Here is a 15,299-nt window from a genome sequence, read left to right as displayed (position 1 = left end):
TTTTCCCAGATATTACAGCTATATCTTCACACACAGAAAGAAAATTCTCTAGGAGATGGTGCTGGTTTTATTTTTCCGTGCTCACCTGTAAACAGATAAATGAGCAACGCAGGAAGACGTGAGTTTTTATTTAGCTTGTCTCCAAATCTGTATTTATAGATCTCTAACTGAAACAGTATACGGCACTTGGATGCAGTAAGTATTGCAGCTTTTGATAATAGCTGTTCCTCAAGGGAATCATTTCAAACTGAGTTGTACGAGATTAAAAATAGGCAACTTCTCATCACAGCATTAACTTTGTTTTGTACTTAAGGAAGAAAATTTGGGTCTTCGAAACATTTTTAAAATTTGCTTGAGAGAGGAGAGCACAACGAGATTTATGATGCTCATGCAAAGTGACTATAGAAATACAATCAGTTTTTTCTTTGGGCTTTTTTTCTTATTTTCCAAACACACAGAGTTTATGTTATAAAGATAATACGACTCCCCAGAGAAGTACCAGACTCCAAATACCCTCTTTATGTTTTTTTTAAAGAAACAGATTGTTTCTTTAACTTTGTTCAAAGGAAAGACATTGCCGTTGCTGAATTGTTATTACAAAATGTGATTAGCTTGGCTTCAATAAAGTTTTTATTCTGCTCAGATGTGTGTGTGATGTTCAAAGTGATTCAGGATCTCACACAATCCTCTTTAAAGAGTGCGTTCTTGGTCTTCAGATAAGAAGGCTGAAACCACCGAGCAGCAAAATTCAAAAGGCCTGTCTGCTTTTTACCATTGAAGCAATCAGAAAATAGGACTAGCAACCCACGTTCTTCACACTCCGAACTCCAAATCGTATCATTTTTTGAAACTTGAATTTGTGGCAATCATGTTCTCAGAAATAGGATCACCTTCCCAACTGCTCATTGTCTTTAAAAAAAACAAAAATTACAAAAAAAGGAGACTAAAAGGAGAATGTATCTTATTAAAGGAAGTACATTAATCTCAGGCTTCTTATGGAGCCTATCCCAGCTGCCACAGGACGAGGCTGGGTGTTCTTGTCGATGCAAACCCAACACAGAAAGGTGGTGGAGTCGAACTTGGGACCTCATTGCTGTGAGGCAATAACTTAGCAATCCACACCTTCATAAAGGTGTGACTAAATAAAACCAACAAGACAAATTGCTGAAGCTTCAAAATGCACAAGTCAAAACCAATGAGTGATGTCACTTAATGGTAGCTACGTCCATCTTTTTTACTGCACATTGTCGGTGCCTTTTGGTGCATTATTAAAGCAAATATCTGACAAAGACTCATTTTTTAGGTCATGGTACAGTCTGTCTAACACATTGGCTACATAGTAACAAATTCATGATGCAGTATAATTGAAAGCGTCTGTTTTTTGTATTTATTTACCTTGTTGACAAAGTCCTGGTAACCAGGGTAATACGTGGTGACTATGGAAAAGATGTACCAGTCATACTCCTCCATAATGTTCAACATGACGGAGGCCTGCTGCTCGATGGCTGGACCAAACTGGAAAAACATGGAGTGGTCGTCCTGGAAACGAGATACACAGAGCCAATCAGCAAATAAGGTCATGAGTCATACAGCATGAGAGAGAACTGGAAGGTAGGGCACAGATGATTATGGAGCGTATCCAGCTCCTGCAAGCCAGAGAAACAAATATAGTCTTGTCTGTAGCTCAGAGTTTACCATCCTCCTTTAATGCTGTCTGACTGCACCACAGAATATGCACCAATACTCTGTGGCTCAGTCACAGAGCGCATGTGATGCAAACCCTTTTGATATCTTAAAGATATTTATGAATATTCTAACACAGACAAGGTGACATTCATAATCAGAGAGCCTCATCACATTTACTATGCTACTGAGTGCACAATTAAGATGGCCACCTGGTTCAATGATATTTATTGCAGGGTAGCAACTTTGCAGCAGGAGTCAAAACATTTTTCTGCAAGGGAAAAAAAAAGAAAGCTCTTTTTTTGCTCCAGGAGTCACGAAGCGGTTAAGGGAAGGTCAGTCATGTAAAACCACCAAACAACTTATCAGGAGAAAGAAGTTACGATGGATTATTTACAAACGTCCTCCCTCCGAGGAGACGTGACAGAGCTGCTGTAATGAGAACAGCATCGTGTCAGCAGCCTTTTTTAGTCTGTCCACAATGAGGCCTTCTGTTAAAGGGCGACTAGAATAGAGATCTCACCTTAAGCTGTATAAAGAACTACCAGAAGTTCTTTAAAACATGCGTGTAAGACACTGATGCTTAGACTCACTTTCAAAATAAAGTCAATATTGTTTCTATACATGTTTTCAAGTCCACACTTTTGCTTATTTCGGAAATCTTGGAGCCATTCTCCCTCCTTTACCGCCAACATTAATAATGTCTCACATTCAGCTTTCTTCCAACTACGCAACATTTCTAGTCTACGCCCTTTTTCTTTCTCAACACCTCACAAGTTCTGGGTCGCGACCTGGCCACCTCTTGTTTGGATTATCCCCCTCAGAACTTCTTAATCAACTTCAAATGGTTCAGAACTCACCCAATCATATTACATTTATGATGATCCAGCTTCATTCACTCACTTTTCCCTAACACATCCTGCTCCTCACTTTCATGGCACCCCCCTCCATAACTCTCAGACCTCCATCATCCTTTCACACCCTTTCTCTGCTCAGCCTAAGCTCCACTCCTGAGCCCCTCTCGCTTCAGACTTAACACCACGGGTGCCAGAGCCTTTAGCTGCACTGGAACTCACCTCCACTTCACCTCCGTCAACTAGACTCTATTACACAGTTCAAATCACAGCTGAAAACTCATCTGTTCACATCAGCGGGTCAACTATAACCATAGTGTTTGACATGTTTTACACTCACATATTATTCCAAGGTTTTAATCTCTCCTATTATTCTTGCTATTCTGATGTTGTATTAGGTGAACCTTAGTGTTTTAAAGGTGCCAAAAAAATAGAATTTCTTATTGTTATTATAAAAGCTGACCATGCCCTCATCTCAGTTTAACCTGTTAGCATGCCAGCTTTAACTAATAACCGTTAAGGCAATCACAAGATGCAGTGCAGCTGATGGAAATCTCTTTAGGTTTGCAGATATTTGGCACGGTTCCTTTTTTTAAATCTTTGATTTCTGCTTTCAATTTTTATTGAACACATTTGTGTTTGAGTTTCAGTTTAGCTTTCTGTTCTCATGTTGGAAGTTTTGCCTCCTGATTGTTTTCACTAGCATCTCGTTGCCCTTCTGTTTCTGATTCCCTAATCAGCCCTCTGTGTATAAATATTCCCGTCTGCTTCTTTGTCTTTGCTGGATCGTCTGTTGTACTTCCCGGTTCCCTTGTGTCAGTTTTCAGCGTTTCCAGGCTTCATGTCTAAATGTGTGTGTTGTCTGTTATTTGGGGCTTTTCTTTCTCCCTTCTGGACTTGTTTACCTTTTGTTGCTTCTGTGGACTTTAATTATCAGGTTTTAATAAAGCTCGCTTTTTGTTTTACTCTGTGGTTTGGTCTGTATTTGAGTCCACCTTTAAATGGAAATCTTGAGTATTTGAGCATAAAAGAAAATTTTATGCAAATGAAAGCATGATAATGGTGCTACAAGGAGATTAGAATTAGACTTAGAAGTCTTTTGTTGCTATTATGCAACATATAACAAAACTGCAGAGAGGCTACACCTTCAGAAGCAAAAAGAAAAATAAAGAACAAACATGCAGTCATTTGCATTTAACTATTTAAAATGTACTATATATTATATTATATAGTAGGGATGGGAATTGAGAACCAGTTCCCAGAATGCTAATTCCTTGGAACCATTAGTTTGCTGGCCTAATGATCCTGCTTATTGGTTGCACTTGTACTACAATTAGCTGATTTCAGTTCAAGTGCAGGATTAGGAAAACAGTGGTGTAGTCTTCAGCATGGATATGGACATTGCTTTCATTTTTATTGCACAAAAGAATGATATTGTGATGGTAAAGCGCAAACTGCATCCAGGACAGAAATAAGTACACTATTTTGTAAACACAACTTCACTCCTTGCAATCATCTGCACAGATAGCATGTTAATGCTAAGTTAGCCAGACAGCCTGCTAATGCTACCCTGACCCCAGCCCAGCAGCCAGACATTGAACTTGAACAGGCAACAAACTGATGAGCAGTCAGGCTGCAGCCTCCAAAAAAAATCAGAGAAATACCCCCAACATGCACAGACATTTGACCACACAGCAAGAATTAATTTGCAGGAATGCAATATCTTTGATATGCTACTTAATGATAGTGGTTACACAAAGCAGAGCCAGTGAGAACACAAGGAGAATCGATAAGAGAATCAAATCAATAAGTGATATTGATAATGGAATCGAAATTGCTAAATTCTTATCAATTCCCATCTACGCAAGGTATGGTAACCATGTAATGTGATAACAACAAGTGAGTTTCAAGAATTTTGCAATTTCACAATGACTTAACCGACAATAGACACTATTACACAAAGGATTCTGATGATCTAAGATATTGCTCTATTGGCTGTGATATTGCACAAGAGCGAAATTATTGCAGGAAGGAGGTAAAGGAGAAATGGAAGATGAGGTGGTAGTGGTGTTGAGGGGGAGAGGTCATGACACTTGAGAAGAAGCTGGGTCTGTTTGTCTTGCTTTCAGGAACCTGTAACACCTGCCAGAGAGCAACACGTTGAGCAGGTGAGAGTTGGGATGTGACAGTGATCAGGATGACCAAATGATAAACACGAACTTGTGTACCAAATTTCACTGAAATCCTACTTAAAATGATCTACCAGCAAAGGCTAGCAGCTGGTACTGTTAGCAGATAACTGCCCATCTCTACTTCTGATTAAAATGTGATCCATTTGGTTACTAAACAAAGATGGCCATGGCAATAAATTAAAAGTCTTCAAAATTACCGTCCACGAATGACTGGTTGCCAGGTGCAGTCTGGAAGGAGGCTTGAGCTAAAAGTACATATTTAAAACCAGCTTACATCCATGTTCTTATTTATTCTTTTTTTCAGCTTTATTGGGGTTTGTTGGTCCAACATAAGGCAAAAAAAGATGTTACAGGCATAACTGTAGACAAAGGTCTCCTGTGACTTGGATTGATTAAAAAAATTTACATTGCTTTTTAATTCCGTCTTGTCTTGTTTACTTATTTGTCATTTTAGATAAACTGTGGCAAAAACCGATGTGAAATGTTGGGCCATAATTCACAGCAGCACCAAGAAAAGAAAACTTTTAATCAGTTAGCGCTCATTTGCTTCGCTTCACACGATCTTCGATTTTAAAGTAGAAGATTCAGTATTTTGTGCTTTCTTCTATTTGCCCCCTGTGGAACATCTTACCCATGCACGGACTAATTATATAAACCTGCATATGCACATGTTAGTCATGCAGGAAGCAGAGCAGCGCTCGGGTTACGTGCACGACCTCCACTCCACATCAAAGCCAGTCTTCCCTATTCCACCACTTTCTTACCCAGAGGGGGAGAAAGGATGTACTACCTACCTTTCACTGCGATTATATGCTAACAACATTGCAGTGTCAAGTGACGTTGGAGGGGCTGGCAACGCTGGAAATGAGTAGAAAAGTCAAGTGTTTACATTTGTGTGTGTGAGCAGGCTGAAGCCTGGCGTATTCCCTGCTTTGACAGTTCATACACTCAACTCGGTAATGAAGGTATTTTCAGGCATGACCGGCGGCTAATGCACTATTCATCTCTAACCTCACACTTCCATCAAAATCCATCATTGTTTGATGACTGCAGCTTCAACCTGCTGAGTTTTAAATTTGTGTGGATGAGTGCAACATGTGGTTTACCTGACATTATACTACCCTCTTCTTTCACACACGTCCTCACTTTAAACAGATGAGGCTGGCGATACTCTTTATAATAATGTAATGTAATTTTTTATTATCGGCGACGCGACGGTTCGCGTGAACCAAAACGAAGGATGATGTCATCCTACTAACACGTGTTGCCCGTGTAGTCAAATTTGAAACAGCTCGTTCTGCCGTGCCTTCTGTTCTTAGAGGCTGTTTAAAAAACAAACTATTGAAATGCGTGACTTGAGGTGTCATTACAGAGAGCATGGATGCCGTAGACCGTGCCCTAAATAAATGTGCTCTTGGAGTGTAGCTGACAATGCGAGTGCACTGTTTCCTCTTGTATTAGCAGTATCTTCCAAAAATCCCCAAAACTACAAAGCTCGCTGCTCAAAGCTTTTTTAAAAATGATATTTCATATTGAAGAACCGCTCTTAAAGTCTTTCTCTCTGAGTAAAGAGTAAAAAGAACAGCGCTGCAGTGAAGCACTGAGGGCTGGATGTTTTGATCATTTTGTGGGATTTGGTATTTCCAAGATTTCTGAGACAGTTGCGAGCACAAATGTGGGAGAACTCTCCTCTCACAAACCATATACTGTTTAGTGAGATATTTAACCAGATCAGTTCAATAAAAATGGCACAATAGAAGGCTGGAAAATCATTGCCTGGTCTGGTGAGTCTCGATTTCTGCTGCGACATTCGGATGGAAGGGTCCGAATTTGGTGTAAACAACATGTAAGAGTGCCTTGTATCAATAGTTCAGGCTGCTGCTGTCAGGGCTCTGTGTGCGGGCAGGCGGAGGTGAGGATCCAAATGCAGGACTCTTGGAGACTGAATGGCAAACTCAAAGAACCTCAGCTTTATTGCTGGCACAAAACAAAACATAAACCAAACTGAGAATGCTAAGACAAGAACACACAGGCGATTCTGAGGGTACGACGCGACGCTGAGCGCTGGAGGACACACAATAAATACACATGAGGGAACAAGGAACAGGTGGGAACACAGCTGGGAGAAATTAGACCTAACGAGACAGAGGAAGCAAAACTAGAACACTGACATAAGACATGGGCCTTCAAAGTAAAACAGGAAACAATTCACAAAGACGCAGACTTGACACTGAACTAAACCTACACTAAACACGAGGGCGCAAAACACAAAACCTAAGAACAAAACCCTAAACCAGAATAAACTGAAACAGAAAATGCTGGGTCAAAATGACCCAGAACCGTGATAGCTGCTGGTGTAATGGTGCGTGGAATACCAACTGACTGTGTTTAAACACCACAGAATACCCGAGTATTGTTGCTGATCATGTCCCTTTATTAGCACAGTGTACTGATGACTGCTTCCAGCAGGATAATGCATCATGTGCCAAAACTCAAGTCACATTAAACTGGCTTCTTGTGCGTGTTCTCTGCACTCAAATGACCTCCACAGTCACCAGATCTCAATACAACAGAGCACCTTTGGCACACAAAAATTTTAATTACGGACTCCAACAGCAGTTGATTCATTCAAGTGCTTTCTGAAAATCTGTGTAATTTAATAACCTGAAGAAATATTTAAATACTGCACTTCAAAAATGCTGTAGCTGTTTTATAAGATGTTCGATTCTCAGAATGTACTTCTTTATGCCAACAAACGTATAAATAGCTAACATGCTGGAGTTTTAATCGTGGCCCTAAAGAGGTTTCAAAACAGGTTTTTGACCTTCAATCATAACTGTACAATTATCTCTATTAATTAAATATGAAACATAAAAAATAAATAAAAAGAATGAGAGCCTCCTTTTTAAATAAATAATAATAATGATAATTTCGTACAGGTTTAATGTGTGTTTCCTGGATCCATCCATCTGTGAACTATGTCTATGTTTGACCCTGCATATTAGTTAACATTAGCACTTCAATTCATCATGTAAATATACCACATTTAGCCACACGTGCTAATTTTCATCTGCAGGCCCCGGCAGGTTGGCGGCATATTAAATTAATCAGCAAAACTAAACACAGAGGAGCATGTAAGCATAATTAAAAGGCGGAAATGTGTAAAATACAACACAGAATATTATATGACTGATCAAACACACCTCACACTTTTTATTAGTTGTTTATATTTCGTCTGCCGCCCCACAGTTAGAGACCGACGTAACTAAGACTCACGATTACACCTATGTCTCCTCCAACTATACACAACTTTGGTTATTTATTTATGTATTTATTTTTTGGTAATACCAAGTGTATTACATTTGATACATGATTTTTTTTTTCTGAGTTTTTGAGACTTGACTTGACGTGATGTTTTTCTTCCTGAAAAAATTACAATAAATTGCAGAATATATTTTTAAGCAATAAACTGCAAAATAAATAAATGCCAGATGTAGCAAATAATACACAAATCTAAACTGATATTTGCAAATTCATATTTTATTTGTTTTATTTTATCAGAGGATAGAGAATCAGGGAATGAACAAAACAAAAAAATTCAGGAAAAAATTGAAAAAAAAGGTTCAAACTTTTAAGGGCTTAAGCTGAAAATGCTTTAGATTACAGGTGTCCACCATAAGGCCCAGGGGCCAAAATGGGCCTGGCAAATATTCCAATCTGGCCCACTTCACAGCTTTAGAAAATGTGACTGAGTGAATAAATTTTGAAGTTTTAACTGTATTTTATTATAAGCGTTAGAGCTTTTTCTAATAATAAAGACCCCCTCCGCCCATTGCCACTCACACTACACCAAAAGCATAAGGACATTTACTAAGAATTAATGAAAAACTATACTCTAAATATATAATAACAGGACAGTCTGAGCAACGATCGACCAGAACCTTATCTGTAATGTTTGTGTTGGTCTGGCCCACTTCACCTTACAGTGGGTTGTATGTGGCCCAGCAGGTAAAATGACTTTGCATCCCTGTTTTCGACGGTCTTACATGAGCACTTTCAGTCTATAGGAGTAAGAACCAATCTACTAATCTAGTTAAAAGGTGTGCAGAAAAAACACAACCACAAGAACACATCCCACTTTAAATGGGGCTGCCAAATAAGGCCAAACCCCTCTGCGAGGTCAGATACCAAAAACAGATAACTGGCTGAAGTGGCGCTCTGGCAAAACGGACCCACTTTGCTTCGCTCACCTTTAAACATTTCCTCTCTTTAACTCTTTTTTTGTGCAGCCGCCACCTCTCATGTACATCGAAGCTACTTAGTCATTCCCTATCTTTCTTTATCACGTCCTCTCACTTACTTACTCACACAGTATCCCCCTTCTCCTTAAAGTCCCTCTTTGTCTTGGTATCGCCTTTCTCCTGATTCCTACTTTCTAAGAGGGCTCAGAATGGTCTAATCACTCGCGAGACCAAACCTGCCATTCAGACGGATTGTGAGGGCACTACTTATTTCATTCTCTGCTACTTAGATTACAGCTAATCATCATCTCATTCTACTTTCTCTTTCTTATCCTAATCACCCCCAATTTAACTTCTGTCCTTTATTCGCATGGCATTAGTGTCTCCTTTTTCTCCCTCTCTCTTTCTCTTGAATCCTTTGACCTTGCCCTGTCTTTTTCCTCTCTGTCGTTTATTTTACATAATGTCCTGCAGCTCCATTAGTTCATTTCACATTGGTGTGAAGTGTCCTGTGGGCTGCAGGTGTGTGTGTGTGTGCCATTACCGAGGCAGCCTGCCTCTCTGCCCGCCTGCTATCCTGCCTGTCATTTTGCATCACACGCCGCTTGACCGACAGCCTGCGAAAGCGGCTTGTCACCTAATTTTCAAGCTCTGTTTTTGTGTCTCTTTTTCTATAAATCACAAGTGTGTGTGTGTGTGTGTGTGTGTGCACGTGTGTGTGTGTGTGCACGTGTGTGTGTGTGTGCACGTGTGTGTGTGTGTGTGTGTGTGACATGAATTCCAATGTCTAATTTAAGGTGTCTGATTTGTTGAGAATGTCTGCAGGTTGGACAAATATAAAGGACTGATCCCTGAAAGCAATTACATCTGAGACTCACACTGATAAAACCAAACAATTATTTCTAATGAACTGAAGACACTATATACACTGCCATCATAGTCGACTGTTCACTAAGCCCTACTGTCTGAAGTTATTGTTGCAAGCTCTCCATTTGCACCCATTAAACAGGCTGCTTACAATGATAACAATAGCAGATGAATCATTTTTCAAACGTTTTTTTTATTCTAGACAGACGCTGATGAAAGAAGCTTTTGCGTTTCTCGTCTGTGGCCATCACTTTCACCACTGATGGATGATTATATGATAATTAATAGAATTAATGGATATGGATAATTAGTAGAAGATAATTAAACTGACAAAAATTGAGGCTTTTTCTAACAGACATTTTAATATTTCAAATTGTCTTTTTATAAAATTTTCGAAAAGGGCTTCATGTACATGACTGGTTTTTAATAACACTAATAGGCTCAGCTTGAGCAGTGGATGTGTAAAACAGGGAAATAAAACCACATTGTTTTTATGCAGTCGTTCATAGGTTCTTAATCCGAAGTTTAAGAAAACCTGAAACACTGTTATGTCATCACAAAACTTTTTGGCTGATAAGCATAGTTGTTGCATTCTGACTATATAACCCTGCTGATGAGCATTGTGTAGTGCTAATGTGCTAATGCTGCTTGCTTCTGGTTAACTATAAATTCCTCAAATCCAGTAAAGGTGGAGAGGTGAGCCAGCACACAAGACAGGACAGGACTGTCTTGTGTGGGTTTTCTTTATGTACTCCAATTTCCTCCCACAGTCCAAAGACCTGCGCATTACATTAATTAGTGAAACTGAATTCAGCATAGGTGTGAATGGTCGTCTGTCTCTCTGTGTTAGCCTTGCAATACATTTGCAACCTGCCCAGGGTGTTCCCTGCCTCTCACCCCAACACAGCTCGTTAAGTAACGAGTGGATGGATAGTAAAAATGGGGTGTGGACCGTGTCTGCACACTGGAGACTAAATATGTGAAGGGACCTATGACCCAGGTTAAATATCATGAACATGCTTAGAGTTGTTCACATCAGAGGCTGCACTGAGTGCAGCATAGATAGTGGCATAAATGGTTGCATGTGACTGTGAAAGAGGAAGATTTATCTTCCCTGTGTGCATCTCCTGTTGCTCCCTTTAGTGGTCGCCACAGCAGATAATCTGCCTCCATCTCACCCTACCCCGATCATCCTCTTTTGTCACACCAACCGTCCGCATGTCCTTCTTCATCACATCCGTGAATTTTCTCTGTGGTCTTCCTCTTTTCCTCTTACCTGTCAGCTCCTTATTCAACATCCTTTGTCCAATGCATCCACTATCCCTCCTCTACAATTCGCTCACCCTTTGCAGCTATAATAGCCTCAACTCTTCTACCCAGACCTCTGCTTACTATGCGCCTCAGCATCCGCTGACCCCGCTCTGTGGTTTTACATGTACCTACCACTTTGTGGCTGAGTTGCTGTCGTTCCCAATCACTCTTACTTTGTTATAATACCACTAACAGCTGACTGTGGAATACTTAGTAGTGAGGAGATTTCACGACTGGACTTGTTGCACAGATGGCATCCTGTCACGATACCACGCTAGAATTCAGAGCTGCTGAGAGCGACCCATTTTTCACAAATGTTTGTAGAAGCGGTCTGCATGCCTAGGTGCTTCATTTTATACACCTATGGACAAGGAAGTGATTGGAACACCTGAATTCAAAGTTCAATCATTTGTGTGCAGCGCCTCGCTCTGGTTGCCCCTGGATTGACGTCAGATGGAAGGCTTAGCTCTTATTAGCAGAGAGGTTCGGTGACCGTGACACCATCATCATTGCAAACAAGAAGGGACTCAGAGCCGATCCAATGTAATCCCGCCACCACCTTGAACCCCATCTGTCACTCCTACTGCACACCTCACCAAAGTCTTGCTCTCCTCATACATGTCCTGCACCATCCTCAGATACGTCTGTGCCACTCCTTCATGCAGCACCACAGCTCCTCTCTTGGCACCCTATCATACGCTTTCCCTAGATCCACAAAAGACACAGTGGAACTCGTCACGATCTGTATTAACACAAAAACACTTGTAGCATAAAAGCTCAAACGGTTGCCAGATTTATTTATATATTGTTTTTTTAGGTATTGCTCTGAACTGTATGTTGAATGGGATTAATAATGCTTGTTAAATCAATACAGGATGTAGATTACTGAAAAACAGTAACAACAGTAAAGAGCCCACCAGCAGACATTATGGCTCCCAAAGACAACTAAATTACATTTATAGACTATAAACGTCAAGCAGGCCTAGTGGTTCCATAGTGTAGTGGTTTTCACATTCGCCTAACAAGCAAACAATCCCTGAATCAGTCCTGGGAGGAAACACAAAATACCTTTGGCATTGCATTAAGAAGGGTTTAAAAAATCCAAACTAAATGTGAATTTACCCAATGTTGCGACCAGTTGTGAATACACCTAACTTGCATATGACAAATAAAACTGAAAACCTCAAAGACCAAGAAAACAGCTTGCTAAAAAAAAAGGCAAGTTTTAATAAGTTGTTGTTTTTTTTTACCACATCCACTTTTTTTGTCTAGTTCCTAAAAAAAATCCGCAAAGCACTGAGGTACGTTTATTGTGGAGAAATGGGAGGGTAACTGTTTTGGTGCTCAGTTTGCTTTATTTATTTTTATTTTTTAATTTTGCCATCATTGTTTCTCTCACACTCACAGAGCACGTGTAAAGCTCATAAAAGTGGTACTCTTGAGTAATTTAATTATAAATAAATAAATAAAAGCAGCACATTTACCGCCCCATCCCTTTTTTCCCCTTCTCCTGTGGCATGTCATGACCATTTACTGTATTACAATTGTTTTTTTCCCACACTAATCACCACACTTGCTCGTTTTGTATCATGCCAAAGCTTCTTTTTCATCCAGACACATTAAACACGGCTCTGGTGTTTTGGCTACACTACAGGAATCTCTAAAAGGCCTAGGTGTAGCACCACAGAGTCTGCAACAGTTATTTGTGTCAATTGGGGGGGGGACGAAGGCGGGTGGAATCACTTGAGAGGCATTATTCAAACTTTGGGTAGATGTGACACCAGAGAGCCAGATAACGAACACAAACCTCTGTGTGTGTGTGTGTTCCTCCAGCTCCCTGAGGTACTGCTGCCTAACATGTGAGCATAACCTACAGTTAAATCAGTGACTCCGCACTCTCGCTGAACTCACTCGAGACCCAGCAGACGACAGAGATACCCAGTATTTTTAATGTGCACACTCATCTGTGTGTACATAAAGCACAAGTCCCCGCTGTGCTGGCAACTATCCCTCTCATTCTTACACGTATGAATGAATTATGTCTGCCGGAACAGCATCAAGTGGCTGCTGCATGATTTAAACCCATCAGGACAGCGGGCGTTGGGTGCGTTTGATTTTTTTTTCTTCCTCAGATCGTCACAGACACTTCTCTGGCCGGAGTCGAGGCCGCCTCTGCGGCTGCAGCCTCTGTGGCTGCAGCCTCTGCGTCAGCGAGCGGCGCTGTACAAGAGCCGAGCAGAGAGAGCCTCTAGCAGGAGGGCTGAAAGGATTTGGCAACTCATCTCCATGTCATGCCAATGAAAGCCTGTCTCCAATTAGATTTGCAGAGGAAGAGCGACATATTGGCCCACCGCTCAACAAGCCCTGGTGGGAGAGGATTGAAGGGTAAAGAGACAGCAGAGAGGAAGAGAGGCAGACAAAGAGGACAGAGAGTGAGTGTGTGTGTGAGACAGAGAGAGAGAGAGAGCAATAGCTGTTAAGGATGAGCAAGAGTAGAGTAGAGTCTCGCTTGAGAAAACAGGCAAACCCTAAGAACTCCCAGAGACGAGGGCTCACAAACACACACACACACAAAACATGTGCACAAGTGGCAGTGCACACACATCCCACCAACACTCAGCTTATTCCACTTCATCACACTCGTCTTTCACCACCTTTCATCTTTCTCCCTCTGTCTATCTCTCCTCCGCACATCCCGAGCACCGCCGCCCGCCATCGCCGCTGTCAATCTCTCAGTTTGAGCCCAGCTTGCTTCATCATCATATTTTTAATCAAACACACACGGCGCTTTAATTAATCTTATATTCGGCTGTTTAATTATCAACGACCCTGTTTCGACGTCTAATCCTCGGCTCCATTCAGTACACTTCATTTTAAACATCCCATAATGTTCTGATTGAATTACCCTTGCTATTTTGGGTCTAGGAAATGATTTCAGAAGCGCTGAAATATGATTCACTCCCACAACTGCCAGTGGAGCGATGATGATGATGGCGGGGGCGGCAGCGGTGGTGGTGATGGGTTATTTTACAAACCCATCGTCTGGATACGAGGCAGCATTTGAGATCATAAAACATACAGACGGCGAGTAAAAACAACATTCATTAACTTGTTATCATTTAATGTCTTCATTAAACATTGTTAGCGCTGATAAAAGTTGGCTTGGACTGATTAAGCGCTGCTGGTGTAAAGAGCTGATTTCTATTTGGTCCCCTATCATGTGCATAATTATGTAGGAGTAAACATAACGGAGTAATTTAAGCAATATAATGTAATCATTAGTGCATGCTTGAACAACTCCCATGCTACTGGCTCAAGTCAGTGAAACGAAAAAAATAAATAAAAGAATAAAAATAAATAAATAAGAATTTATTACAATTTTTTAAAAATTAAATAAATTAAACAAAAAATGTACAAATATATATATATTTTAAATTAATTAAATAAAAAAAAAACATTGTGACAAATTTCTTTTTAAGCTTAGAGAGAGAAAGAGAGGCTGTGGAGATGACTGAGAGCGCGCTTGTCTACATTTGCCTTAACAAGTAACCTAATGAAGCTTTTTGCTGTAATTAAAAGTGACGGTTTAATTCGACACTGCTTTGGGAACATTTGCAGAAGTACCAGAGGCCACTCCATGTTAGAAAACAGCAGAACGGTCCAAGCAAACCTCCTGGGATGCAACGTTCCCCCTCGCTGTGGGATTTAACAAAGACTACACACGCTTACTCTCCCCCTGGCTTCAACAAACGCACACGCGAGCACGCACATGCTACGCAAACAGATTTTTAAAAAGATGGTCACTGTTGTTGTCAAACCAACGTCCTTACATAGAGTCTAAAATAAAATGAATGAAGGCTACATAAACCGAATGTGTATCGCGGCGTATTCTAACAGTCCTCAGATTTTGTGTGTGTGTGTGTGTGTGTGTGTGTGTGTGTGTGTGTGTGTGTGTGTGTGTGTGTGTGTGTGTGTGTGTGTGCGTGCGTGCGCGCATGTGCCACCTCATATTAATGTTAATGGAATGTTTCTTTCTAAATTAAGGCATAGCAGAGCAGCCATGTGCAGTCCTTAGGATGGAAATGTAAATGGATGTGGAGCAACTTAAGGACATCGAGGCGGGCTTTTAAATGGGTGCTCTCCACCAGGCG

The 15,299-nt window shown here is 40.7% G+C and overlaps 1 protein-coding gene across 1 annotated transcript in view; it reads right to left on the bottom strand.

Annotated features, from left to right (window-relative positions):
- The window catches only part of grin2bb (glutamate receptor, ionotropic, N-methyl D-aspartate 2B-b), a gene marked incomplete at its 3' end in the record, with an annotated part of 120,945 nt that overhangs the window by 65,334 nt on the left and 40,312 nt on the right, over window positions 1-15,299 (bottom strand). Inside the window, exon 2 of the mRNA XM_080880876.1 lies at window positions 1,396-1,539. Coding sequence (XP_080737002.1) covers window positions 1,396-1,539 — 144 coding nt within the window. The remainder of the gene's footprint in view (window positions 1-1,395; window positions 1,540-15,299) is intronic.

This window comes from Rhamphochromis sp. 'chilingali' (assembly GCF_963969265.1).
Source record: "Rhamphochromis sp. 'chilingali' genome assembly, chromosome: 4".
Classification (NCBI taxonomy): domain Eukaryota; kingdom Metazoa; phylum Chordata; class Actinopteri; order Cichliformes; family Cichlidae; genus Rhamphochromis; species Rhamphochromis sp. 'chilingali'.
This window is presented reverse-complemented; position numbering and strand designations above follow the sequence as displayed.